Below are 26,879 nucleotides of genomic sequence, written 5' to 3'. Positions count from 1 at the left end.
AGGAAAACCACAATGCTTGATACAATGGGTTTTTTTTTTTTTTTTTTTTTCATTTAGCATTTGTTAAACTTCAAATATGTGTACTTTCATTCTGGACAAAATTAAGTCCACTTTTCTAGCACATTTTAAAGAAAATTCATATTGTGTGAAATATATTGAATTTACAAATCATCCATGCAGTAAAGGTTAGGCTATATGATTAGGGTTAGGATTAGGGATAGGGTATGATACAGTTAGGATATGTTAGGCATGTTAGGGTTAGGGCTAGGATAAGGGTTAGATCTGGGTTATGATCAGGGTTAGGGTTATGGCACAGGTGTAGGGTTTAGGGTTAGGGTATGGGAGGACTGGAGTCTGTAATTACCTCAGACAAAATAAAGTTGTTGTTTGTTTTTACAAGAAGCAAATGCATAATGTGTTTTGCAATATATATTTTTTTGTCAAGAATGCTGTTATGTATAGTTGAAGATAGACATTTTGGCTCATGCCCCACGCTCATGCAAATCAAAGTATGAGCAAGTTCTGACTTAAATGTTTTGACTTTTCATATGTTTTCAATTTTTATCCATGTTATCAATGCTATGGCTAATATGTAGCTGTCAATTCCCAGCCCCTAGCCAGGTTACCAGTGGGGGAGGGGGGTCATGACTGGGACTTATGACAGGGTTTAATTTTGAAAATGTTAAAACTCCCCCGGCTAACTCTCGGCCAATTCCCCTACCGACAGGGCAGTATTTGTGTTTAAAACTCCGGCCAATAGTCTCAAACCAAGCTAACCAGGCAATTGAGTACTGAAACCCCAGGGAAAAAATGCGTGCCCATGCCCGTCTGTTATCAACTGCCCGGTCAGTCCCGGGTGCGATTATTTTTTTTCGTACATCATAATTATTTGTAACGCATACGTTTAAAATCATTTTTTTTCAATGAGTTTTGCTTTATTCCGTGTTTGATTATGAAAAACGGAAAAAGTCAAAATTTACAAATTGTATGATGTACGAAAAAAAAGTGTTTAATATAAAAACTGGTAGTTTTGTATGGAAAAGTTTGTATTTTCTAGACTAAACCAATCATAAGTGATTAAAAACAATTAGTAGAATTGTTTAGCTGTAAGGTCATGAGTCTTTTAGATACTTAATAGAGTCAAACTCAAATTTACAGCCTTTACAGAAGCAAATTATACACTATAAATATCAATCCCATAGAGTTTGTGTGTACATGTACCACATCCCCCACCTCCACATCCCCCACCTCCGCCACCCTGCCCATGCTGAATTCTATGAAGCACAGTGTCAGTATTAAAAGGCTAAATAATTTCTTTTTACAGGGTTGAAAGTGCATTTTATTTAGCAATGAAATGAGACCACAAGCATGACAATAACTTCTTGCTTGACAGAGATTTAATTCGACTTTGTAAAAACGTAACATCGCCTCCTTTTTTGGATGGCAAATTCAAGACGCATGACCATACATGTAATTTTCAAGGTCAAGTGCCAGCTGTACCACGGAGGAATTCGGCAGTTATACATGAGCTCAGATAAGGGCGAAGATCACCAAATCAGCTCTCCATTAAAACGGACATTTTGTCATGTAAAACCGTTATTAGTTTTTAATTTCGGGTCAGGTTTTACTCACCACCATTGCACTTTTGGCCCATTGTTTTGGTGTATTATGCCCGTATGCTAAGTAAAGATTTATTCCAAGTCTACCGCGTAATAGTAATAAAAAACTTTTTCAATAATTGTCCAGAGACAAACCCGAAGCTGTTACAGTAACTGCTACCCTGAACAGAGACCTGGAGAAAAGGAGGATATGGGCAGGCAGATGGAAAGTCCCCGGGGAAAGTCATCGAAATGTAAAGCAATGACAATATCAAAAAAGAGGAATCCAACCAAGCGAAATCTTATGTTTGGTACCACCAAATTGGCTGAGAAAGGAGAGCTGGGGATCCAGTGAGTCACAACCGACAGCAAGCTGACCTAACGTCTCAGCCAGAGCAGGAGAGAAGCTGGGTGCTCTGAGAAAATATGGGCTATTGAGAGATGGCCCATTAGTTAGCATTTTATAAAACAAGAATTTGTCTTTAAAAAGACAAAGTTCACGGAACAGGTACCTTGAGCTAATTTGGTCTAACTTTCAATATTCATATACTAACCTACTCTGCATTGATTTGACAATAAATCAGTGATTTGAGGTATAAATGATACTTGCATCTTGACCCTGGAAAATAATTTTCAAAAAACCTCATTTTTCATTTAGGTTTTTAAGCCACCTACAGGAAACAAATTTGGCTATTATACGAAGAAAATTACATGAAAATGTCTACTATATCAGCCCGTCATGCATCAGATGTATTTCCCGTTGGACGCCTCATTCCTTTTTAAAAGAAGTTATATTTGGAAGCAAATCGCCTAATGTGTTTCAGGAACACTGCATGTCAAATTATTCTGTTGAATAGTTTTCTATACAGTTGCTAGATGCCTTATCACTAAAGTAAACAAATTACAATGCATTGTGGTCTTGCTAGATTTTGCCAGGGATATTTGTCTCATATCCCAGCTTTATGAACACCAATTTTATTATTTTGAAACAGAAAATATATTATACAATGTATATACATTGGATATGTTTGATACACACATTACAAGAGTCAATAAACATTCAATTAACTATAGAGAATGGACTTAATTTTGTGCAGGGTAGTTATTTTCTGAAGTAAATCGCCTATTTCAGCTTGCTGAAGAGGTTTCTATACAGAGATATGCCTAATCACTAAGTAAATACATTATAGCTACATAGGGACCTGGCTGGCTTTTATTAACCAATCAGTTATATATATGTATTATCAGCATGTGTAAACATGTTTAATAAAAAAGGCTAAAAAGATCCTACGCTGAGCAGTCTCACTTAGGATTAAATGTGCTAAATAGTCATTGATATGGGTAGCAGGATTAGATAAAAGCACACAAACGCGGGTATGAGATATTAGGAATTATTTCCTAGCCTCTTAACCACAGGGTTGGTGGTTACAATAGCTATTCAAGACACATGGTATGTAAGGGATAAACTGTGCATATGGGATGTGGGTGCAAGTGATATTAACGTTCACTGGCGTGAAAAAAAAAAGGTCATATGGAAGGAAAAATACTATTGTAATGTATTCTATGCATAATATGGATCAGTCAAGCACACGGTTTTAAGGGCAAAGACAAGTTCTGCATGACTAGGTTATACAAGTATTATCTGCATTTTGTGAAATTATTATTTTTGGCATCAAAGGTGGATATTACTATTAGTCAACATGAAGCCCACTCACATTTTGAAGCTGGTTATTTGTATCGAATTGTTACTTTGCGCTACGATTGTGTTTCTGTTCCTATCGACGTACATCAGCATGGTCAGTGTTGGTCGAATTAGCTGTGATGCCGCCACCAGAAAGTCAGTTCACATCGAGTGTAAAAAGCCTTCTACAATGCCAGTGGTAGTCATAGACCCAGGACAAAAGGTTGGTTTTTCGTGTGTGTAATTGGTGTATTAAATAGTAACATTAGGTGAGCCGTTGTTAAAAAGTAACATGACCAATATCAACTATTGAGTGTCTGGTAAAATGGGGTAAATTAGCGACAGATCACTATTTTGCCCATTTGATATTAATGGTAAAATGTCCGACACACAATCCCTGTTATACCAGTGCTGCACATACACAGACAATCGTTTGCCCGATGTTCTTATACCATTCCTCTTCACGATGTAAGGGATTACTTTTCGCCCTTTTAGTTTTTGCAGTTTTTTCACACATGCCCTCACAATATTTTTCAGATAAATCCATTACAACTATTTGAAATTCCCTTACTCCCCAGTATCGAGTGCATTCTCGATATGTTGGGAGATTTTCTAAGATCGATGCTATCATGCCTGTATAATTGTTTTGCCTTGAATTATTGTATTGTTCTTATCTTGTTATATCCTGCTATGTGTATATTTGATTCGGGTTAATTTTTTCAAAGATGTTTGTGAAGCGCGTTGAGAACTTTTCTGTCGTAAAGTACTTTGCATTCATATCAATATGCAGCACTGAACTTTTCATTTAGCCTTTGTTCTTCTACAATCAATTGAATAAGGGTCATATGGATCGGGCAAGGATACAATCCTAACAGAAAATAATATAATTGTGTAAGGACACCATTGACACGGTCTGAATGACAAATGCTATACCTTGTATATAGGTTGAACTAGCCTTCATCTATTTATCCGTCATTTTGTAAAATGAATACAATATTGCCCGAAACAGTGAGTAGCTATATAGTGAAAATGAAGTCACGTTTTGAAGCTGTTTATTTTTATCGAATTGTTGGTAGGTCGAATCCACTAGTTCTTCAACAGCAACGCATGGCCATTTTGTTCTGACCTGTTTAATGGTTTTGAGACTATAGGCAGAGGAACCTCCGACTAAAGCTATTGACAATAGCCTGGTCACTGACCTCTGTAGATGTCAGTGAGCCTGGTACGTAATCTGCTTTAGACTAACTCCACCAGAAGTAATGTGTTATGCTCCGTAATCCTGAGGGTTGACGAGGACAGCAGTCATCTTTTGTTCAGCAAATATAAAATCCGAAATCAAAACGCAAAGTTGGTTTTCAATACGCACACTCAAGACTATCATGTTCTTTCAACACATATATTCAAGTGCAAGCATTACAATTGTTTTTATAGAAACCAAAAAAAAAAAAATAGAAAATCCAAAGATCTATCGTCTGAATATCAAATAGCAGATACACCACTCTACGCCAGTACACAACTCGGCTGCCCAATTCCCCTAGCCCACATGGGAAGGACAAGAGCGCGAGCGGTTACTTTATAAACAGTTGCAATTTAATTGCAAGTTTGTGATTTAACTATAATTTTAAAATGGAAGTATCTTCTTTACATTTTGTCATTCTCGTTTTAAGGTACCAGTAAAGTATGTCACCCATCTTTTGAAGATTTTCAATCGCCTCGGATATCGCCATGAACACGTACCTAACATTAAGAAAAGTAACACCGTTTTTGATTTGGTCTGGACACAAGGTTATCCAAGACAATTGCTTTTAACTTACCATAAGGTGATTATTCTTTCGAATTATTCAATCAAATGTTACGTTCTATATTATGTTTACAGGGTGTCCCTGAAAGAACTGTATCGTCGGAAACTTAATTGTTTGCGTATTTTAACACCACGACTAAACATAACTACATAACTGGTGTGGTTGAGGAAGACATCAGCAATCACGTACTTTTGAATTTTGGCAATTGACTACACCGTTGGTCAAATATAAGACTTTTACGAAACTGTCTCATTTTCAAACCTTTCCACGGATTCAAATATGAATCGATGATCAGTATTCGGAGTGCTAATCATTGATAGATAGTTGGCTCCGTGGAAAGGGATGAAAAAGAGGTAGTTTCGTAAAATTCTTGTACTTCAAAAACGGAGCGGTCAATTGTAAAAAATCAAAAAAATATGTGATAGCTGATATATTCCTCAACCACATCGTTATTTAGTTATGTTTGGTTTATACGTTAAAATACCCAAAATGGTCAGTTTTTGACGATACAGTTCTTTCAGGGACACTCGATCTGTATGTTTATGTGACTTAACATTGATGTATGTGTACTAATTACGTGTTGAAACCAATTACATTGTAAACCAGGTTCGTCACGCTCTTTTGTCAGGATCATGGTGCATCTTGTATGAACCCAGAATTGTAAAAAGGTTTTAAATTGCTAAACATAAGTTAAAATTGTAGAGAGTAATAATAAATGCATGTACTTATCTCACATGTTGATGCGTCTATCATGCCTAAGGAAATTATCATCACGCTGATTCACGCAAATGATTTGTTCTATATTTCTTACAATTGATCTGTTAATCTACAATCTTAGAAAAAAATGTTTGAATATTGCCTCTAATTTCCACGTTCTTCTTGCCGCTGTGTGTATACTATATGAGTTAGTGGAAACTAAGAATAATAATTGTGTTGTCTCAACGTTCATCTTCCAAATACCGGACTCATCCCTTTGTTCTCCAACAATAAATATTGGGAGACGATATGGTGAAAATGCACATAGTGCATTACAACATTGTACGGTGGTAGAAGGCGGACCATGTCCAATTAGACCTTTAAAGTGCTTGAACAATTGTTTCTAAGATTGCAGGCTTACATTTCGGAAATATATTGTACCTAGAGCTCAGCGTATCATGGATTAATAATGTTTGGACTTTCAGATAAACCATTTTCCTGGAATTGGGTGGATCGGGGCAAAAGCAATACTATCAAGAGAAGGTGGAAAATATATTCCTCAAGCTTTTCTGTTGCCTGAAGACAGAGATAAATTTCTGACTGAAGTGAGTTTTATAACTAATGTATGTTTTTTTAAATTAAAATTATTTTAACAGTCTACGACCGCGACGTAATCATGGTAATCCACACATAAACATAGACAGATTAATGAAATCGATGCCATTATAACATTCGTGACTCAATCCCACAACAACAGGAACATAGTAAAAACTGTTTGGTACCACAATTTTTTTTTTTTTTTTTAGAAATATAGTACAATTTGTTCATATATACACGCTATGTAACGGCGCGTGTGATTGGTGGAGAGCCGGGCATAAACAGCGTTTATATCCGGTGTCCCGGTTGTGCGATCGCCGGGTAGGAAAAATGAAGGAAAATCATGATTTTTAATAATGTTACTTGTAATTTTTTGTTATTATTTTGATGAAATAAGTATCACAAAATGTTCTGGTATGTATGAACGGGGTTCATTCATATATTTTCATGACTAAACGGTTGTTTATGCCCAAGCGGCCCCTCGGGCATAAACAACCGTTTAGTCATGAAAATATATGAATGAACCCCTAATTAACGTTTCAGATCATTCCTATATTTGGTAATTTCTTGTCGTTGATTTGATGAACATCGATATTACGTATTAAGAGAATAAACGATCGGAATTTTTATTTTGACTATCCTCTACCGTGTGAAAGACGATAGGCAGGTCCAATATTTTGAGTAATGCCGGCGCAGCCGGTATCCACTACGATAAAAAATGTTGGATCTGCCTGTCGTCTATCATAGGCAGAGGATAGTCAAAATAGAAACTCCTTTCTTTTATATTCTCATTCTTAGTCAGTTAAGTAATATTAAACTATTTTTTAAAGCAAAAATTAAGTTACAGTCATAAAAAATGAACGAAACTTGTTTACAGCTTCACATCGTTGTTGCGCGAGTATTCCGCACTGCGTCTACGCATACAATGCGATACATACCCGCACCTCTATGAGCGTGTTACGCGTTATCAACACTCATGATGACGTCGGGTTGTCTAACTGCCGGATAGACGACACCCAAAATCATTCGATTGTCCAATCAGATTATGTGTCTACATAATCATGGTAATAGACCATTACCAATGACTAAGAATATAAAGTAACGAATGCGAGAACAAGAAGGGTGGTATTAATGTTCATCCCATCAACAGTATGAAAAAGCCACTAATAGTCTTGAATAAAGTGTCAGTGACAATGTCATCTCAGAAGTAAAGCAAAGGTTTGCTCAAATTACACAGTATTTAATAGGAATTAACAACAGGTGACAGGTCAGCAGGCAAATATTGATTTAAGGGTAGACGAGGCATTGTTAGTCGCAGCAACCAAAAAACAACCAATTTCATTATTTATATCAATATATAATTGAAAAATAACACTTTGATGTTTTGCAAAAGTTCATTCTACAAATCATATACTTTAAAAACTTTCTTGATTTATTGTTGTGAATGAGTTATGTACGTTCTACAAAAGTGTTGTTGTTTCAGGCTTCTTTACAATATAACTCAAGAACCACATGACCTACAAAAGTATTTCTGTGATATTTGAATTCTTCTACACACTCGCTATGAAATGATCAATGCATTTTTGCCACTGCTCACTACCATTCGCAAGATGCTGTGAACTACCAAATCGCAACAGTTTAAAATAGTTGCTATAAACCTTAATAACCTGAACCTTAAAAATAACTCCATGCTTTGATATCTAACAACCTTTCAAAAATTATACAGTTTAGAGCTCTGGCAATATTTAATGGCAAGGTTTCTAATTTATTCCAGGCTTTTTCTCCAAAGTATGTCTATCGATAATTATGTTACATAAAATTTAAAGCTTATGATTGTATCAATGTTGTTTTGATCAGGTACATAACACTACGAATACAAACCGAACGTGGGTTAGAAAAAACACGAACCACAGAGGAGTCCAAGTCGTAGATACCAAAGGTAAGAATATTATGATCACGAACAGAGAACTTTTAATGATGCTAAGATGCTAAATTAAAGGAATATGTTTTTTGTTTACGCGGCCGGGACAAACTTGGGTCCTGATGTGATCAGGTTCAAATAACCATACCTAACCAAGTGCCTAATCATTTTTTTTCTTTCTTTCGTATTTTATTCCCTGTACTTGGGTTTGATGGGGGGAAAAAACATACAAAATAAACCATCAAACCCTACACACATAACAAGCAAGATACATACATGTAATCAGTAAAGCACTTTATAATATAAAGGAAACAAACTTTAACTATAGACTGTATTCATAAAATGTAATTACAAATCAAGAGTTTCATAATTCATGCAACATAAAATGTACATGTACCTTGCAACAAAATAACACAACACATGACAAAAAGCCCCAAAAATAATTTTTTTAAAGTACAGTTCCTGAATTAATAAAATAAAAGGTTACAGCTCCAAAATCAAATTATCAAAGGCTCCCATTTTTTCGTGTGCTTAGCAAACTTATTATTTCTATTAGCAATAAACCTCTCTGACTTCTCAAAAGTTTTGACCCACGATGTAAACACAAAAATGCTCAAAGGCTTTTCCTTGACCCGGCACCTATAAATGTAGCGGACGGACCCACCAATTTTGTCAAGTTCTCTAGCAAAAAGTAATTTCCACTTGCCATTATTATCTGGGTTCATGAACCTTTTAACCCAAGATATTTTAACTGCCTCTTTAAAAAGAAATATATTAGTCATGTTCAAACCACCATCATCAATTTTATTATACATTGTTTCTCTTTTAATCTTATCTTGTTTACCATTCCAAATAAATTTAAAAAATAGTTTCTCAACTCTCTTAAGAAAAGCATCAGGGGGGTTAGGTAACACTGAAAGAAGGTAAGTAAGCTGGGACATTGCAAGCGACTTAATAATGGCAACTTTGCCAATTGGGGTGAGACCCTTTTGTGGCCTATTATTCAAAACTGTGTTCATTTTATGCAATTGACTTTCATAGTTTAAATTAAACATCTCTTGTTTATCCAAAGAAATATTCACACCAAGAAATTTTATTGGGCCTTTGGTCCAAGTAAATTTTGTGCCAGGAATCAAGATATCGTCTTCATTTTTGAAGAACCAATTTTTAAAATGGAAGATTTTGAATAATTAACAACCAAACCGGAAATTTTGCCAAATTTTTTGATGGTCTCCACTGAACTCAGAAGGGAGCTTTCAGATCCGTCCAAAATTAGGGTAGTATCATCTGCGAATTGGGTTAATTTGACAGAAATAGAATCCTTAACTTGAATTCCTTTTATATTATCATTTTTACGAATGGCAATTGCAAGAATTTCTGCACAAAGAATAAAAACATAACAACTCAAGGGACATCCTTGACGCAGACCACGTGTTAATTCAAAATATGGCGAGACAAAACCCTTATTAATAACACAGCTTTGAATATTTTTATAAAAAGAGAAATCCATTTTTCAAACTCTCACCAAACCCAAACATGTTAATACATTTTTCAACAAAATTCCACTCCAACTTATCATATGCCTTTTCAAAATCTAAAAATAAGAGTAGGCCTGGAATATTTTTAATATCAGCATAATCAATAATATCTAACACCAGCCTGATATTCTCACCTATGTACCTATTTGCTAAAAAGCCTGTCTGATCATTAGAGATTACAGAAGGAAGTACTTTCTTCAACCTATTTGCAATTGTTTTGGTTGCTATTTTATAGTCTACATTGAGAAGACTAATCGGCCTCCAATTTTTCAACTGATCATGATTTTTACCCTCTTTAGGAATTAATGAGATGACTCCTCTACACTGCTCATCAGTCATACATCCCTTTTCAAAACAGTAATTGAAACAGTTAACGACAATTTGGCTGATGTCATTCCAAAAATACTTAAAGAATTCAATTGGAAAACCATCAGAGCCTGGGCTCTTACCATTCTGCATATCATTCAACACTTCAGAACATTCATGCAGAGAAAGAATACCTTCACATAAATTACACTGGTCATCACTGATTTTAGGAATGTCCTCAGGCTGTATTCCCAACTCTAAGATACCTGTATCAATATAGTTTTCATCCTCACACTCTGTCGAGAACAGGTTTGAATAAATTTTTTTAATTCATCAAGAATGTTTTTATCATCCATAATAATGGAACCATCATCCAACACAATTTTTTCGACAGATTTCCTCTTAACACGTGATTTTTCAAGATTGAAAAAGAACTTCTATCTTTTCTCACCATATTCAATACAATCTGCTTTACTTCTGACCATTGCTCCTTTAACTCTTTCTTCGTAGATGAATTCCAGGTTATGTTTCTTGGTCTCAATTTTATTCCTAAGATCAACACTTGGATTATTAACATATGCATGCTCAAGATCATTTATTTCACCTTCAAGACTTTTTTCAGCTTGATTCATATTTTTGTACTTCTGACTTGCATATTTAATTGTTTCACCTCTAATAACACATTTCATAGTTTCCCATAGAATATCAGGACATGCCTCTGAATTGTTTGAGCAAATATCCTTAATTACGTCATGTATCAAATTAGTATACTCAGTGTCCTGTAAGAGGGAGGTGTTAAACTTCCACATTCCTTTACCATGATTGCTTTCGTTTCCATATAAAGAAAGCGTAACCAAAGAATGATCTGATCTTAGACCATGTTGAATCCCAGAATCTTTAACTTTATTCTTTAAACCTGTACTAATCAGGAAAAAATCCAATCTACACATGATAGGTGGTTGGTGATTTGATTTCCAAGTAAACATCATCTTACCAGGGTTATTTAAACGCCAGATATCAACCAGATCCCTTTGGGCCATACACTTGTGAATCTCTTCTTGAGATTTAAAATTTGTTTGTTTGCGACCACCTTTCTTATCAAAAGCCACATTTAAAACAAGATTAAAATCACCGGCATAAATTATATTGTCACAACAAAAATTATAAAGTTCATTGTCCACTTCTCTGTAAAAAAGCGGCAAGTCTCTATTTGGCCCATAAACAGTGACCAATGTATATATAACATCAACAATTTTAACATCCACAATTATATAACGCCCATCTTGGTCGACAAGTTTTTTTATAATGTCACAGTCATAATTTTCATCAAATAAAATGGCAGTACCTCTGCTATTTGAAGTTCCATGACTCCATATTGATGTGCCTTTCCACAGTGGCGGATCCAGGATTTTTGAAAAGGGGGGCACAAACTTAGAATCATCGGCGCGACAGCGACGTACGTCGCGCTTGCGGTGTCTGAGGGGGGGTGTGCCCCCCTCAGAAGTGAGAAACTTTTGCAAAATGAAGACCTACATGTAATTGAAGCTATTTGGTGGACCATTTTGGCATTATTATTGTGTAAAATTTTTATTTGAACAAGCCGAAAATTTGCGAAATGACGGTCCAAAGTTGAAGTCATTTGTCGACAAGCTTTCACTATTATCGTGTAAATTATTGCTTTAAACATAAAGGGTCGGGTGTCAGAAGCGAAAAGGTTATTTTTCTTTATGCATACGCAGGGGGTGTCTGAGGGGATGTGCCACCCTCAGAAGTGAGAGACTTTTGCAAAATAAAGACACAATTGAAGCCATTTGGTGGACTATTTTGGCACTAGGCCTATTTTTGTGTAAAATTTTAATTTGAAAAAGCCGAAAATTTGCGAAAATTGAAGTCATTTGCCGAGAAGTTTAAATTATTGCTTTAAACATAAAGGGTCGGGTGTCCAAAACAAGCGAAAAAGGTTCACTTCTTTATGCATACGCAGGGGGTGTCTGAGCTGAGGGGATGTGCCCTCCTGGAAGCACTTAGTGGATCATCTTGGCACTATTTTTGTGTAAAGTTTAATTTGTAAAAGCCGAAAATTTGTGAAATGAAAGCCAATTGAAGTTATTCGTCGACAATTTTTCACTATTAATGTGTAAATTATTGCTTTAAACATAAAACCGGTGTCCAAAGCAGAAGTGAAAATGGCAACTTCTTAGCTCTTCTTTATGCATACGCAGATGGGGAATGTTCCTTCTGAGAAGTTGGAAAATTTTGAAAAATGAAGGTCCAATTGAAACTATTTGGTGGAAAATTTTTAATACTACTATTATTTGAAGTAATTCGTCAACAAACTTTCAATATTGTGTCAATTAACATGATTAATGCTTGAAAAATAAAGGGCCCGGTGTCCAAAGCAGATCGGTGAAAATGGCAACATGAAAATGAAGGCACGATTGAATTGAAGCCACTCATAGACCATTATTCACTATTACTGTAGGCCTAATTATTGCTTAAACATGTTAAAACAGTGTGCAGATGTCCAAAACAGAAGTGAAAACGGTCCCCTGTTTATCTCCCCTCAGAAATTTTGCAAAATGAAGGTCTTAAGTCATTCAAGTTGGTGCATCATTTTTACACTTTTATCATTGCTTAAAACAAAAAAAGGTCCCGAACTCAATTTGCAAACTTTTAAATATTACACTGGATCCGCACCTGGTCTAAAATAGAAGCCTACTGACTTCTTTATCCATACGCGGAGGGAGGGTGTCTGAGGGAGGATGCGACCCCTCAGTATTTGGAAAAAAATTAACAATAAAGGCCGAATTAAAGCCAATTCATGGACCATGAAAGGGGCACGGTCCGGGTGTGCCCCTGCATGGCTCCGTCACTGGCATGGGAGGCCGTTGCTGTAAAAATGAAAAGCAAAACACGGGGCGTTATATTTATTTTTTTCATACAAAATTGTAAAAAAAAAAAATTAGGACCCTCGAAAAGGGGGGGGGCACGGGCCCGGTGTGCCCATGCCTGGATCCGCGCCTGCCTTTCCATTGTGCACTCCACGCATTAACATCAAAACGAGTGCTATGCGTTTCTTGCAAAAAGTAAACATTAAGTTTTTTGTTCTTCAGCCACGAAAACACAGTGGAACGTTTCTTACCATCTCTTAAGCCTTTGGCATTGTATGTACAAAATCTTAGATTAATCATGAAAAAAATTCAGAAAATATTTTTAAATAAACATATATCAGGTAACGATTTTTAATCTTGAAATTGTTTGGGTTGAAAAAAAAACAAAAAACACACAGATAAGGATTCTTAAACAGAAGTTTGCAAAACATACCAAACAAAAACACAAAAAAAAACAAATTAATGCAGGCTTAAGATGGTAAAAACACCCGCGAAACCACAGTTAACTGTTTGTAAACAAAGTCAAATCCTGTGTTTTCCTAAAGTTTACCTTTCTGCATGCATGCAGTATTTATCCGGATAGTCCGAATCATATTGGAAACAATTACTCGATGTTCTTTGCATTTATCCGCCTTACGGATCCATCTGGTTCTATTACTTTGAGCGACGATGGGTAATTTACAAAGGCCTTTCTAGCTGGATTCTCCTCCAAAAGTTTTCTGCGAAGTTTCCACAACTTGGCACGCTCAATTTGCAGCTTGGGGGTGACGTCTTCCGTAATCACAAGTTTACGCTGAGCCTCGCCATCGGGATAAGGATTGGTTTTAACAGATGAGCCGCCTTAATCACTTTCTGTCTCACAGTAAAGGCGTGGAATGCCACATGAATTGGCCTGGGATTGGCTCTGGGGCCGTAAGATGCGTTGGGGTTCTATGAGCTCTTTCTATATCATTATCATCCAGGTCAAGTGCCTAGTCAAGTGCCTAATCATGCTGCCTAGCGATAATGAAAATAATAATAATGATAATTTATTATTATTATTATCATAAAGAAATAGAGCAATGAAGACAAAGAGCGACGAAGGTCCGACTGCCAACAAATTTTCTGAGAGCCTTTTTGGGTCAATACAAAGGCATTGATCTCAATTGAGATTGAGATCAATTCATTGCAATTGAAATATGTTAATATTGGTTAATAACAGTTAATACTGTTAATTTAACTTCATTCTGATAAAGTTCGATGATTTCCTGTAAAATTAATGAAAGTGCTTTCACCGTTGTTTACTGGGAGGCGGATATAATCCTATACCAGGAAACGTATTGTGTGAAATGTAAGAAATTCCAGCCCGAAATATCAACTTTGACCGATATCAACAAAGATAAAAAAAAATGCTTTGTTCACTTACTAATAAATATTTATAATACGATGATATAGCATGATATAATGCATTCCAACAATGAAATTACTGAAATTCATTTTGGTCTGCCAAACTTCTTTTGGTCAGCTTGAGTTCTGAATAACATCCTATGGCGACAACTCGACAAGAAATCGAATATTTGTCTGAATTCTCAGCATTTTTGTTTTGTTTTGCTTTTTGTTTTTCTTTTTGGCAATATTAAATTTTAATCACTTTCTTTATCCGTAATTCCACGATTTTTCAGCTTTAAATTTGGATTCAAAGATGCTCATTCAAGAATATGTTCCAAACCCATTTCTGATCGATGGGTACAAATTCAACATGGGTGTTTATGTCGTGCTCACATCTATCAATCCGTTGAGGGCGTACATTCTTGAATCTACCCTCGGTGTGCGCTTCTGTTCAGGAAAATATAAACATGGAAATTACACAGATATTACTACGTATAATACTGATATTGATGATCATAAATCAGCACACGAGGTAAGAAATGATTTAAAGCAACTAGGCATATTGTAAGATGTCTGACAAATTTGCACAAAGTGATTGATGAGATATTAGATATATCATGTTCCTTCATGAATTCCAATCAATATGATAAAAGGGTCCTATTAAGGGTATACGATGTATTGTTGGTCGAAGCAGCAAAAAAATGTAGTTCACAGCATCTTGCGAATGGTAGAATTCATAGCGAGCGTGTAGAAGAATTAAAATATCACAGATATACTTTTGTAGGTCCTGTGGTTCTTGAGTTATGTAGTAAAGAGGGCTGAAACAAAAACACATTTGTAAAACTGGTTAACACAGTTCTTTTTATCTGATCCAGAATGTTCACTTACCTGTGTACGTTTCAACAACACCTGTTGTCTTTATCAACACTTGATGGGTAGTGACTGCTACTGACAACCGACGCTAGAAGTAGTTCCAGCGTTGATCTTGAGTTGCCGTTGATTTTCCTCCAAGGGATTTTTAGATCCCTGTTTCAGAAAGTCATCAAATATGTGAGATAGTTGGTACTGTCCTTCATCTCTGTTCATGGTGGTGCCCCTCCTCTTTCTTATTTCTATAGCCTCCTGTATCCAGCGAGTGCCGATGTCCTCAGCTTCCCCATCCAATGATGTGATTCTTGTCGACGATGTGGTCAGTAATGGCCGACTTGTGTGTAGTTGACAGCGATTCCTTTCTACCTGCTCTGGTGGTTACCGTTTTGCTCATTTTCTCTGCTTCACTTCTGTGCTTTTCAAGTCGTTTGCCAAACTTTCTACCTGTTTCGCCTATGTGGGACAATTCGCAGTTCATAAAAGGGGATCTTATATACCGCGTCCGTGGTGTTACTAGGATCGGGTTTGTCTTTAGGATGTACCAGCTGTTTTCTGAGCATGTTGTGCGGTTTCATCGCAGTAGAAATGTTGTAACTCTTCATGACTCTGGAAATTCTTTCTGTAACATCCTTAACATAGGGAAGCACAACCATGCCTTTACTTCTGGTTTTGTCATCAGTCTTTTGTTTACTTTCTTGGGTTTGACACACTGTAACTGGTCTTTGACCTTTTAAAGGTCCAATCAGGGTATCCGCATGTTCTAAGGGCTTCGTTGACTTTCTCTTCTTCTTCCACTTTGTCTTCCTCTTCTCTGTCTTTCATGTTGTACAATGTGCGTATCACACGAAGTTTTTGATGTAACGGGTGATGAGACTGACAATTCAGGTATTGGTCTGTATGTGGTGGCTTACGATAGACCAGTAGCTTTACAGTGCCGTCGTCTTTTTTTTTCAATATCAGCGTATCTAGGAACGGAAGGCTACCTTGGCACCACCATGAACAGAGATGAAGGACAGTACCAACTACCTCACATATTTGATGACTTTCTGAAACAGGGATCTAAAAAATCCCTTGGAGGAAAATCAACTGGCAACTCCAATATCAACGTTGGAAGTACTTATAGCGTCGGTTGTCAGTAGCAGTCACTATCCATCAAGTGTTGATAAAGACAACTGTACAGGTGTTGTTGAAAGGTATAAGTGAACATTCTGGATCAGATACAAAGAACTTTGTTAACCAGTTTACTATACCGATCCTGATCCCGATCAATCACATTTGTAAAACGTATATAACTCATTAACAACAATAAATTAAGCACGTTTTCAAAGTATAAGATTTGTAGAACGAACTTTTGCAAAACACCAAAGTGTTATTTTTCAATAATATATTGATTCAGATAATAAAAATCGACCAACAATACCTCATATAACCTTAAATCACCGATTATGTCGCAAATACAGCAGCGTGTAACAATCGTGTAACAAAATTAGTTGGTGTTTGTTTGTTTAACCAGTCTTAACCAGTCTTAACCGAGCTTAGGTCTTGATAGGATCAGGCTCCAAGAAAGTGATCCAGCCAAGGACAATGTCATAATGTGCAGGATTAGATAGTAGTGCATCTATTAAAAATAATTTATGGTTTCTTTTTAAAATTGTGATGATTTTTTTTTTTTAAAGTGTAAGGACACTTTTTGGCGCAGTTTATTGACGAGTCCAGTGTTCTACCAACCCCGACTGAGCTATCCAGCAATTACGTTCTGGTTAATACTGCAATCTATGATGTTATTTATTTATTTTGCCTCTACTGATAGATACCTAAAATTGACGAAATGCTCAAAAGATTTGCATACAAACGTAACAAATTGTTAGAATTGCGTTTTCAGGAAACGGGTAAGTTTTGTTGTGATTTTTCCATACTCCTTTTTTTATCAATATGAAAGTTCAACTTGACACTAATATTACTGAAATTACTTGATTGAATAAATAAACATAAAATCTATGGGATAAGATACGATTTAAACAATTTATTTACCTATACATTGTATACATCAGGGGTCAATCCTTCTTACGTCAAAGAACAAATATACGAAGCGGTTAGAGACATCCTTATTACAAGAGAAGCCCGTTTGGACGAGAAGTTGGCATCACTTATTCCAAAAGATAGGAGAAATTTAAAGCTATAGTAAGTTTTATTCTTTACGATCATACGATCTTTACAGACAAATTCGACAATATGCAGTTTATTTGTACGATATATTTGTGGCAATGGACCTATAGCAGACTTGTGGCTCAACACTGAAAACCTAAACTGGAAAAGTCCAACTAGGTAAACCCTAGTCAAGGCGGTGCCTATTTGGACTAGCTTTTACTTAGTCAAGTTAGATGGACTAGCGACTAGCCTAAACTAGTCGCCCAAATAGCTCTTTCATAGTCGGTGTTGCTTGACTAGTATTGCTTGACTAGTTATGCTCGGTCTTGCTTGACTGCATTTTCCAGCGTGTTTATTTTGTTGAAGTGAACTTTGTGTTGTGACATGTCTCATCAAACAATACAACTTTTGAATTCTTTCTTTTGATATGTGTGAAAAAATTTCAAATTTGTCACAAACTTTACCATGTTTATTCTAAAAGAGCAACATCTTCTGCCTATTCACTCACATGTTGATATAAAAGTTACATTACTATGTATATTGTTTGATACACAAGAGAAGAGGGTTACAATGGAAAAATAACATGCATAAGCAAGATAAGCTGAACCCCGGGTCTTCAGATTTCGCGTCTGATGATCTAACCACTGAGCTATAGATCTTTTTATATCGAAGTTTTCCGAATTTTGTTATGGATGACCCCGTTTACAATTCCGGGTCATCGACGCTAACGCAAACGCAACTATTACGTCTGAACACAAATAATGCGTGAAAGACACGGTCAAGTGTTGGGTATGGCTTGTGCAAGACCACACGAAGACCAAATCAAATTTGCCGCAGACGACATTGCATTTTTCTTTCTTTTACTGTCACACTGTGAAGTGCCAAATAGTGGAAGTGTTTAGTTCAATACCTTTAGAAAATATTTCTCCGGGATGACTCATGTTGATTTTGGCTAAATACGTTGTATTTTCACTCAGAAGGGGTACGTGAGTCCGCTTGATTCATTGTGCACCAATTTGACCCCCTAGCTTACTGAATAAATACTGTGGTTTCCGATCGTTTCCGAGCTTGATTTGAAAAGGTCTATACATATCACTGATAACACTTATGATCAGGTGTGTTGGTGTTTTCGATTCCACAGTGGGATGTTTTTTGAAATCATGAGATGGGATTTCCTTATAGATGAAAACCTAAGAGTGCACCTAATTGAGGTTAGTTACATTTATGCTAATTATATTATCTTTGATATTGTGCAAATTATATTAAGTCTTGTTTATTTTTCATACAATTTGTACATAGGGTCTTTCGTGTACTGCGCATAAATAGTATCCGTACACTTAATACAAAAATATTCTTAATTCTCTTCATGCGGGTGTCGACTGCAGACGACATGTTTCAATTTTTTTCTCAAAAAATTCGGAAATGTAAATTTACATGACCATATTTGGAATCAAAATGAAAATTGCATTAAAATGAGTACAAACAAGCCTAGTATTGGTTCAGTAGTTCTTAAGATAGCTCTTGATATTTCGAGAAAAAATTTCAAAACTTGAACTTTTTCCGTTGAAGCGTATGGTAGCACGCAGAGCATTAAAGACACTAATTTATCTACCATAGCATGGTAATTGGCAAGATTTGACCTACTTTGAAATTTTACCGCTGCATAAGCGACCACTTTGGACTTATGCAAATTAGGCACTTTTCCACTACTTGGTCTTTTGGAGACTTTTGATATTTTCTTTAATATACTTTTCTAAAATGAATGGTGATTAAATCATTTCTGTTACAATTAGTGGTGGGTTAAGCCCTGACTTTCCTTAATTTGATTGGCCTATAGACCAGGTTCAAAAATGTGATTTTTTTTCTCAAAATAGCCGCCAAAATCCAGTGTAAGCCAATTATACGGTTAAAATAGTCATCTAATAGATACAAGTTGGATTAGTATTTATGGCAGTAATGTATAACTATGTTAAGGTATTAATAGGACGTTACCTGGAGGTTACAGCTAAGGCGCTTTTCCAAATGGCCGCCAAAATCCATATGGTTAAAAAGGTCACTTATGAGGTATAATTTACCAGATTTTGTATTAGTATTGGCAGTTATAAATTATAAATAAGTCAAGGTACCAAAGCACCAAAATGGAAGGTACCAATATGTCACAGTTGAAGACGTTTTTCAAAATGATCGCCAAAATCCTATGAAAAGCATATATTTATACCCTTGAAATAGTCACAATTAACCAGATTTTGGATTAATATTGATCGCGGTACAGTATAACAAAGTCAATGTATTAATATGAGGCATAATTCATGATCAATGACATATATTACATTCTTTTCTACAATTTAAGTAACATAATTTGCGGTACTAAAGGTATAATAAAAATATCTTTATACTCTAGTAGGAAATATAGTGTTCTGTAATTGTTTATAATACTTTTGTATTTACAGGCGAATATGTCTCCAGATTTAGTACCGATGAACGAAAAAATGATTGTATTTAAACAACATGTGGCTTTCAATTGTTTCAATGTTGCTTTATTAAACGATGTTAAGAAACACGGCTCTGTCAGCAGGTAATTCAAAATACTGTCTAAGCCTATAACTGCGATTTATTTAATCAAAAATCCTATCCGTGACCAATGAGTAAAATAATCATCTATGGGTTTGATTGATTCATTACTGAGGCAAGTTTGAGATTGTATTTTAGTGTTTGTTAACCTTAGAACTACGAAGGGGGCCAACCCCCTACGGTTTTTTATCCGTCGTCAAAAACGCACGTGTTTAATCCTAAGCCTACCATAGATCCATCTTTTGCGCTCATTTTGCTGATACAATTTTTACCCCAGCACCTTACCCGGGGGTAGGACCAGCCATCAAAGATAACCAGGGGTTGGTGAGGCCCAGTGATTTTTTTTATTTCGCTCTTGTGAAATTATTCCAAAAGCTGCTTGTTAGTTAGTTAGTTGTAGATAGTAATTTCCTTTCATATTTAGGAGAAAATTCGGTGAAATCGCATTTTTTGTAGTAATTTTACGCGGAAATCAATTTTACCTATACTTTTGTATATATATCCAAATTTTGATGGGCGCTCACATCATGACGTCATAGCGATATTATGCGGGAATGTTTGTACTTATTTTGGTATCACTGGATAGAAGAGACCCATAGCTATACATTAGCTATCAAATATAACAGTATAATGACGTTTATAATTGAAAATCAAGGGAGTTGCAACAACCCCTCCTTCGTAGCCCGTGTTACAAAATAGGGCGCAGTAGGCTATTATGTAAAGATTGTGCTAGTTCTTGCTTGTTCAATTTATTATTGTGGCGGCTAGAGCTACTGCCATTCAGCAATTGTCTCTCGTTTTTATTTGCGTTATTATCTTTTCAGTTTGTTAAGAAGCATTAGAGATTCCGACATCAATGACCACATATCCATCTGCGTCTCGTCAAAGTGTAATGGATGTAACGAAGAGGTAAATCAAAGAAATGAGCAATAATACACTCTGAAATTTACTCCACTATGCGTTTTTTTCCTGTTTAAATTTTAAAGTCAATATTAAGAAAATAATACAATACGCATTAACACGCCAATGTCCTTGGATGCAAATATGAAAATGGACTGAAACGCATAAATGCGTTGTTAAAACACATCAATGTTTTCCCCACTAAACTAGTAGTAGGCATGTCCACTAAAAATTTTAGTACTTTTAAATTGATTCAGACCTAACTTATTGGCTGGGAATTGATGAAAGAAACATTTTTGGCGTTTAAATAATTTTAATCGGACGTTTCATTCCAGAGATATGGCCTTTCGAGTGTCACAGTTTTATATAGGGCTGCTAGAACATGTTAAAAAGTTTAAGTCCAAAATGGAATACTAACAGAAAGTACAATTTTAAGGTGCTTTTTCTTAATGTATTTATTAACTAGCGTTATCTGGAACATTATATTTGCTTATAACCACATGAAATAAGATCATCCTGAAAATGTAAACGATTTTGTTGACATACAACAAAAAATATAAGACCTCAAACCCCATGGTTTGTTTGGTGGAATCTCAAGTATGATCATATATGGCTGCCATGGAAAATATCTCCATAGAGGAGCTGGACAATAAGTGCCTTCTTTCAAATGAATAGCGGCAGTCTTAAACATTGTTCAATCTTTTAAGGTCAGCACATATTAGCTTCAAAAATGATTATATTTCATCATGATATAAGTTTGGTAACATTAATCACTACCAATTTTGAGAAATTTGCTCCAACTCAAAGGTTATCTTTACTACATTGAGCAATATACTGTGTGTGCATGGAAGCCATGATGTAGCATAGCTAAAATGGACGTGGTGATCAGGAGTTCGTAATTTGAGATGGGTTTCGGCATTCTTTAATTTCTTAACATCCTGTACATTTTGTCTTCAAAAATAGTTGAATTTTATGAGAGTGTAAGTTTGCTTGTCTGAATCAATCCAAATTCGGATATAATTGCGTTTCAACACCCGATGCACAGAATGGTGCACAGTGTCAACACCCTGTATTATAAATATTTTTTCCATACAGCTCAATACTCCGTTGAAATCAATATTCTATTATTGCCACAGATAAAGAATATTACATATGCATTGTGTTATAGGGCTTGCACCTGGAGCCGTAATTGTCACGGTTATAAAGGTTGTAATTTTATGGGGGAGTTATTTTTAAGCCTTTGTGAGACGATATTTGCACGACAGTGGGCATCCCTACTAGTAGCATCTTCTCATTCAAATCTATTTATTATTTTTATGGTTTATTATTATGGTTTTGTGAGTTTTCTTTTGTTTATGTTTTTATTGTTCTTTTCTGACAGGGTTGTTCTGTTTGTACGCATTGTATGTCAAGAGATGCAATATATATGTTAAAACTAGCATATGCTGAACACATCAATCGACAAAATATGAGACGGGTGTATCCAGAAGAAACGGTAGGTCTCATATTTTAACTTTTCATCTGCATGTCTCGCCGCATTAGCAGACAAAAAAATGCAAATCCAGTAATGAATAGATATAATGAAATGGGGTGTGTGATGTGGGGGTGGGTGTGTGTGTGTGGGGGGGGGGGGGGGGTGTATGACATACATTGTATGTACCGGGTATCGCATCTCATCGTATCTCATGCTCCTGGTGAGCTAGCGCCTTGGGCCCTTGGTATCATGCCCTTGTCCTTGCACCACCGTCGTTTCTAGAGGGAAACACCAAATTTGATACAAGAATTCTGGCGCAATGTGTTATCGTCAGTGGCACTCAGCCACTCACTCCTGGTCTTCACTACTATTATTAGAAGTTCCACAAGGCTCAGCCTAGGTCCAACCCTCTTTGTACTGGCAGTACCTCAATGATAACTGTACATCTCAACTCAGCAGGCATCCCTTCCGTGTAATTTGACAGATTTTAGTACTTGTACGGTGTTCTTACAGTGGACTAAACAGATTGACATGTCACAAATTGGTCGCGTTATAGCATTATAAAGTCATCCATCTTGGTTTTACAATAAATCAAAAACAAAATGACTTGATAATTATTACATTTAGTACTAGCAATACTCTGTTTATCTTGGCCATGTTGGCATGGAACCTGTTACCCTACCCATACATGTTAGGACAAAGGCTGACCAGAAGCTAGGGTCAAGCAAAGGTGGAATGTGTACTTAGAAGATGTTACCTCGTTCGTTCACAACAAAACAAAACACACGTTGCCTGACTCTATGAGCAAACTTTAAGTGCGACACATATGCCAAGGTCTGAAGCTCGATTACACATTGTTTATTTTTACTCATCACGCGTTATGTTTGTGAACATCCCATTCCCTACTATATGCCGTCATACCATCTCTTTGTTTTGGCATCCTGCTCATTCATCACATATAGATTCGTCTCACACCACTCCACGCCATACATAAATTCTCCCAGTCACATTTCCCAAATATGAAATTTAAAAAAAGTAAAATTTTAATTTACTTCTTTTAAAGTGTGGCAGAGGCGGGGTTCAAACTCACGGCGCACCGCTTAGTACTAGCGCCTTAGACCACTCGGCCACTTGTCTTGTTGTTATCCATTTGAAACTTATTTGAACATATGATCTCAACTTCAACATAGGCCTACCACGTGACAAGCAAAGGCAGAAAACGTATTATATTTGGAATCTGCTTAAAACATTAATGTGTATTATAATAGAGCTACCATTACTTATATTGTTGAATTCTCAAGCGCATATAGACAATTAATACGAGCGTCCTATGATACATACACAATACATAAAATCGATTTTGATTTCGGCCACGTGCTCTTGGCGGAAGTTGTATTACGAACTGCATCCGAATTCCATTTTGAAGTGAATGCTTTTGACAAGGCATTGGATTGGATCCAGAATCCACATTAGACCCCTAATTTTATTTACAAAATCAGAAGATTAGATTATCATAACAACAAAGCGGTAATCTTTTGTAGGGTCTAATGTCAATTTTACATAAAAAAATTACCGTTTTTACAGAATTTATTTTCAGTTAATTCCAAAAAAAATGGCGTAGGCCTATATAAGATTGAATTAAATTCTCTACCTTCTATACTAGATCAATTGTGACGCAAGTTACGATTGTTATGATAGATGTACAGTTAATATTCATATATTCCATTACCTATCTGATGGTACAGTGTTTACACAGAAAATATTTATTTGAAAAACCTGCCACTCGGCTTTTTCCGGAAAGGTCACAGGGCTGCCGTGACCTGTGCAATAATTACAATTAAAATTTCTCTTATTCTAATAGCAAGCGTTTCTAAAATGCAGTATGGCGAAATGTGGTGTAGATTCGTCTATACTATCGTACCATCCCATCATTTCTGCCAATTGCTGGACACTGCAAGCCCTTAGGAATATGACAACAACATCAACCTACCGATTCTTCTAATATATCGGTGCCCAACTTTTACTTTCAACTTGCACAACACGCTCCTCGCTGGACACGTTTAGTGTAAAATGATTGGATTAAAATTATTGGGCTTTACTGAGCATCGTCTTTGACAAGGAATCCAACAAATCAGACATCATCTAAAAGCTTGGTATAAATTTTGCATGTGTAGTCACACCATGCACACTCTCACGTCAAACATGTGACATTCTTGTTATCAGTGAGTCTTTTCAAAGTTTCTTTATAAATCAACGTTAAATTAGTTATAAACTGGGGTTAACATAATTATTTATAAAAAGATATGGTCCCCAAATTCGGATAAATACTATTCTAATCTTTTTGATATTATTTCTCTTCAGACAATGGAGGCGGCCATGTCATACAATGCAGAAGAGGATTCGCACATGTCGCCAAACAACCGCCTCACCAGGGCGTGGTTTCGTGCAAAATGTGTTGCCGACCCTTATTGGTGCAGCTAGACAACTAGCCTTCGGTTTTGGTTTCTCTGCTGTAACTAAACAAAATGTACTTTACGGGCGGAATCCATGGTCTAGTATTGGCCACATTGTCTCCGCTTCATGCACAGAGTAGTCTGAAAACCCTGAACCGTCCATGTTCAGATTCATACAAATAAACAAATTAACGTTTAATAACTAAAATATAATACAAATATTTGAAAACAGCATTCCGTTAAAACCCAAGCCTTGGTTGTACAGCTGAACTTCACAGGACACGCCTTGCTTACAACTCAAGAAGCTTCAAGAGCTCATTGTCACACTTCTGGCGTTTACCTGGGGTGACTTTTTAATTCACGTTTTTAAGGGATGGGGTATGAACGTTTGGACAGTATTTATTGTGGGACATTAGAGCACATCAGACATATCGAATTGCATACTGAGTACGAAGAATGTCCTTCTGATATCAAATAATTTTGATTTTTTAAAATTCGCAATGTAATACACATTTTATGGCAAATCATTAAAAATTGATATTTTTAATATTTAACAGTACTGTACAGTAAGCCTTAAAAACTTAAGGTACCAGATACGTTCACCCCATATATATCCTAAACAACAGCAGACATGTCATAATGGGAACCAACAGCCAATAGCTGCATCTTTTAGCTGGAATTTAAGACCTCATTTGTTGACATTGTTCAAGAAATAAAGACACGACGATCCAAAAACCCAAGGAAGATGCAAATATAAAAGTTGCAGTTTGCCACATTGCATGCTCTGGTGCTTTCATGGATTAGCGCGAAAAACTAGCGTCGTGCTTTAATTGATTATACAAAAGTGCAACTTTTTATTTCGTATCTTCATCAGGTTTTGGACTCCCGTTTCTTTAATTCTCAACCAATTTCAACAAATAAGATCTTAAATCAGAGCTAAAGAGTACAGACATCGGCTGCTTGTTTTAATTTTAGCACATTTGTCTTCATTTAGGATATACGGGGTGAACACAACTACTACCTTAATTCTTTTGCTTACTGTATGTAGGTGGGATGAAACTTTAGGTATATTCGTCTCAGGGATGAAAAGCCGAAAAATTTGTATCTTTCGTATTGAAGATATGGATTTTTTTCCCAAAACACCAAAAAATAGGTCTTTTTGGGAACAAAATCCATATCTTCAATAAGAAAGGTCAAAATTTTCAATCGATCGTCGGCTTTTCCTCCCAGCTACATACACTTTAAGAATATATCATTAGATTTATAAAATTTACTTCGAGTACTGTTATATATCAAAAATGTGAAAATATCAACTTTTAATAATTTGTCATAAACTTTGTATTATATCATGAATTTCAAAAACTGAACATTATTTGATATCCCTTAAGTTAGCAACGCAAACCTATGCGAATGAAATCCGTTATTTTGCGGTCTACAAAATCCGGTAAGGTATCGACTGGTCGTGGCATACGAAAATAGGTCAAACTACTATGATGCCATTAGCAGGCAGCAGACATTTATTTTCCAAATATTCTTCTAATTTGATATAGGAAATGAGTGACAGATATGAGATAAACAAAATACAAGTTGAATTCGAAGTCACGTAAACCTTTGATATTTTACCTGGCCTTCCATCACGGTGCCGTAATTGTCACGGTCTTCGTAAGTTCGTGTCCTTGTGGAAAAATACGTCAAGAAACCGATGTCGGTTATAAAGGTTGTAATTTTATGGGGAGTAATTTTTAAGCCTTTGTGAGACGATATTTGCACGACAGCGGCTAAAAATACCTTTATTCTCATTCTTAAAGCTCGCAGGCCCACCTATGCACACAATATTTTGGTGGGCCTTGTGAGGTCATCAGAGATACCAAAATACATTCAGAATACGAGGAATTGTTTTCACCATTAACAGCTATCAACTAATTGTGATTTTTTTAAATCGCCATACATTGCAAATGTTACGGCAATTTTTTCAAAAGTGAAATTTTTGAACAGCCTCGCGTTCTGAAAAATAAACTCCCTTTGAAAATACGTAACACACACAAGCGGGACGAATATTGACACG

The 26,879-nt window shown here is 36.0% G+C and overlaps 1 protein-coding gene across 1 annotated transcript; it reads left to right on the top strand.

Moving 5' to 3' along the window:
- Positions 1–3,241: 3,241 nt before the first annotated feature.
- LOC140149708 (probable tubulin polyglutamylase ttll-15) lies at positions 3,242–25,901 on the top strand. Its single transcript, XM_072171774.1, has 12 exons — positions 3,242–3,502; positions 4,947–5,099; positions 6,263–6,382; positions 8,232–8,313; positions 14,692–14,930; positions 17,079–17,157; positions 17,320–17,449; positions 18,558–18,627; positions 19,867–19,991; positions 20,812–20,896; positions 22,269–22,382; positions 24,723–25,901. The coding sequence occupies exons 1-12, from the start codon at positions 3,299–3,301 to the stop codon at positions 24,840–24,842; spliced, it is 1,521 nt and encodes a 506-aa protein (XP_072027875.1). The 5' UTR covers positions 3,242–3,298; the 3' UTR covers positions 24,843–25,901.
- The last annotated feature ends 978 nt before the right edge of the window (positions 25,902–26,879 follow it).

The sequence above is a fragment of the Amphiura filiformis genome, chromosome 4 (assembly GCF_039555335.1).
Source record: "Amphiura filiformis chromosome 4, Afil_fr2py, whole genome shotgun sequence".
Taxonomy (NCBI): domain Eukaryota; kingdom Metazoa; phylum Echinodermata; class Ophiuroidea; order Amphilepidida; family Amphiuridae; genus Amphiura; species Amphiura filiformis.
The sequence above is the reverse complement of the archived record's forward strand: the minus strand, read 5'-3'. Positions and strand labels throughout refer to the sequence as shown.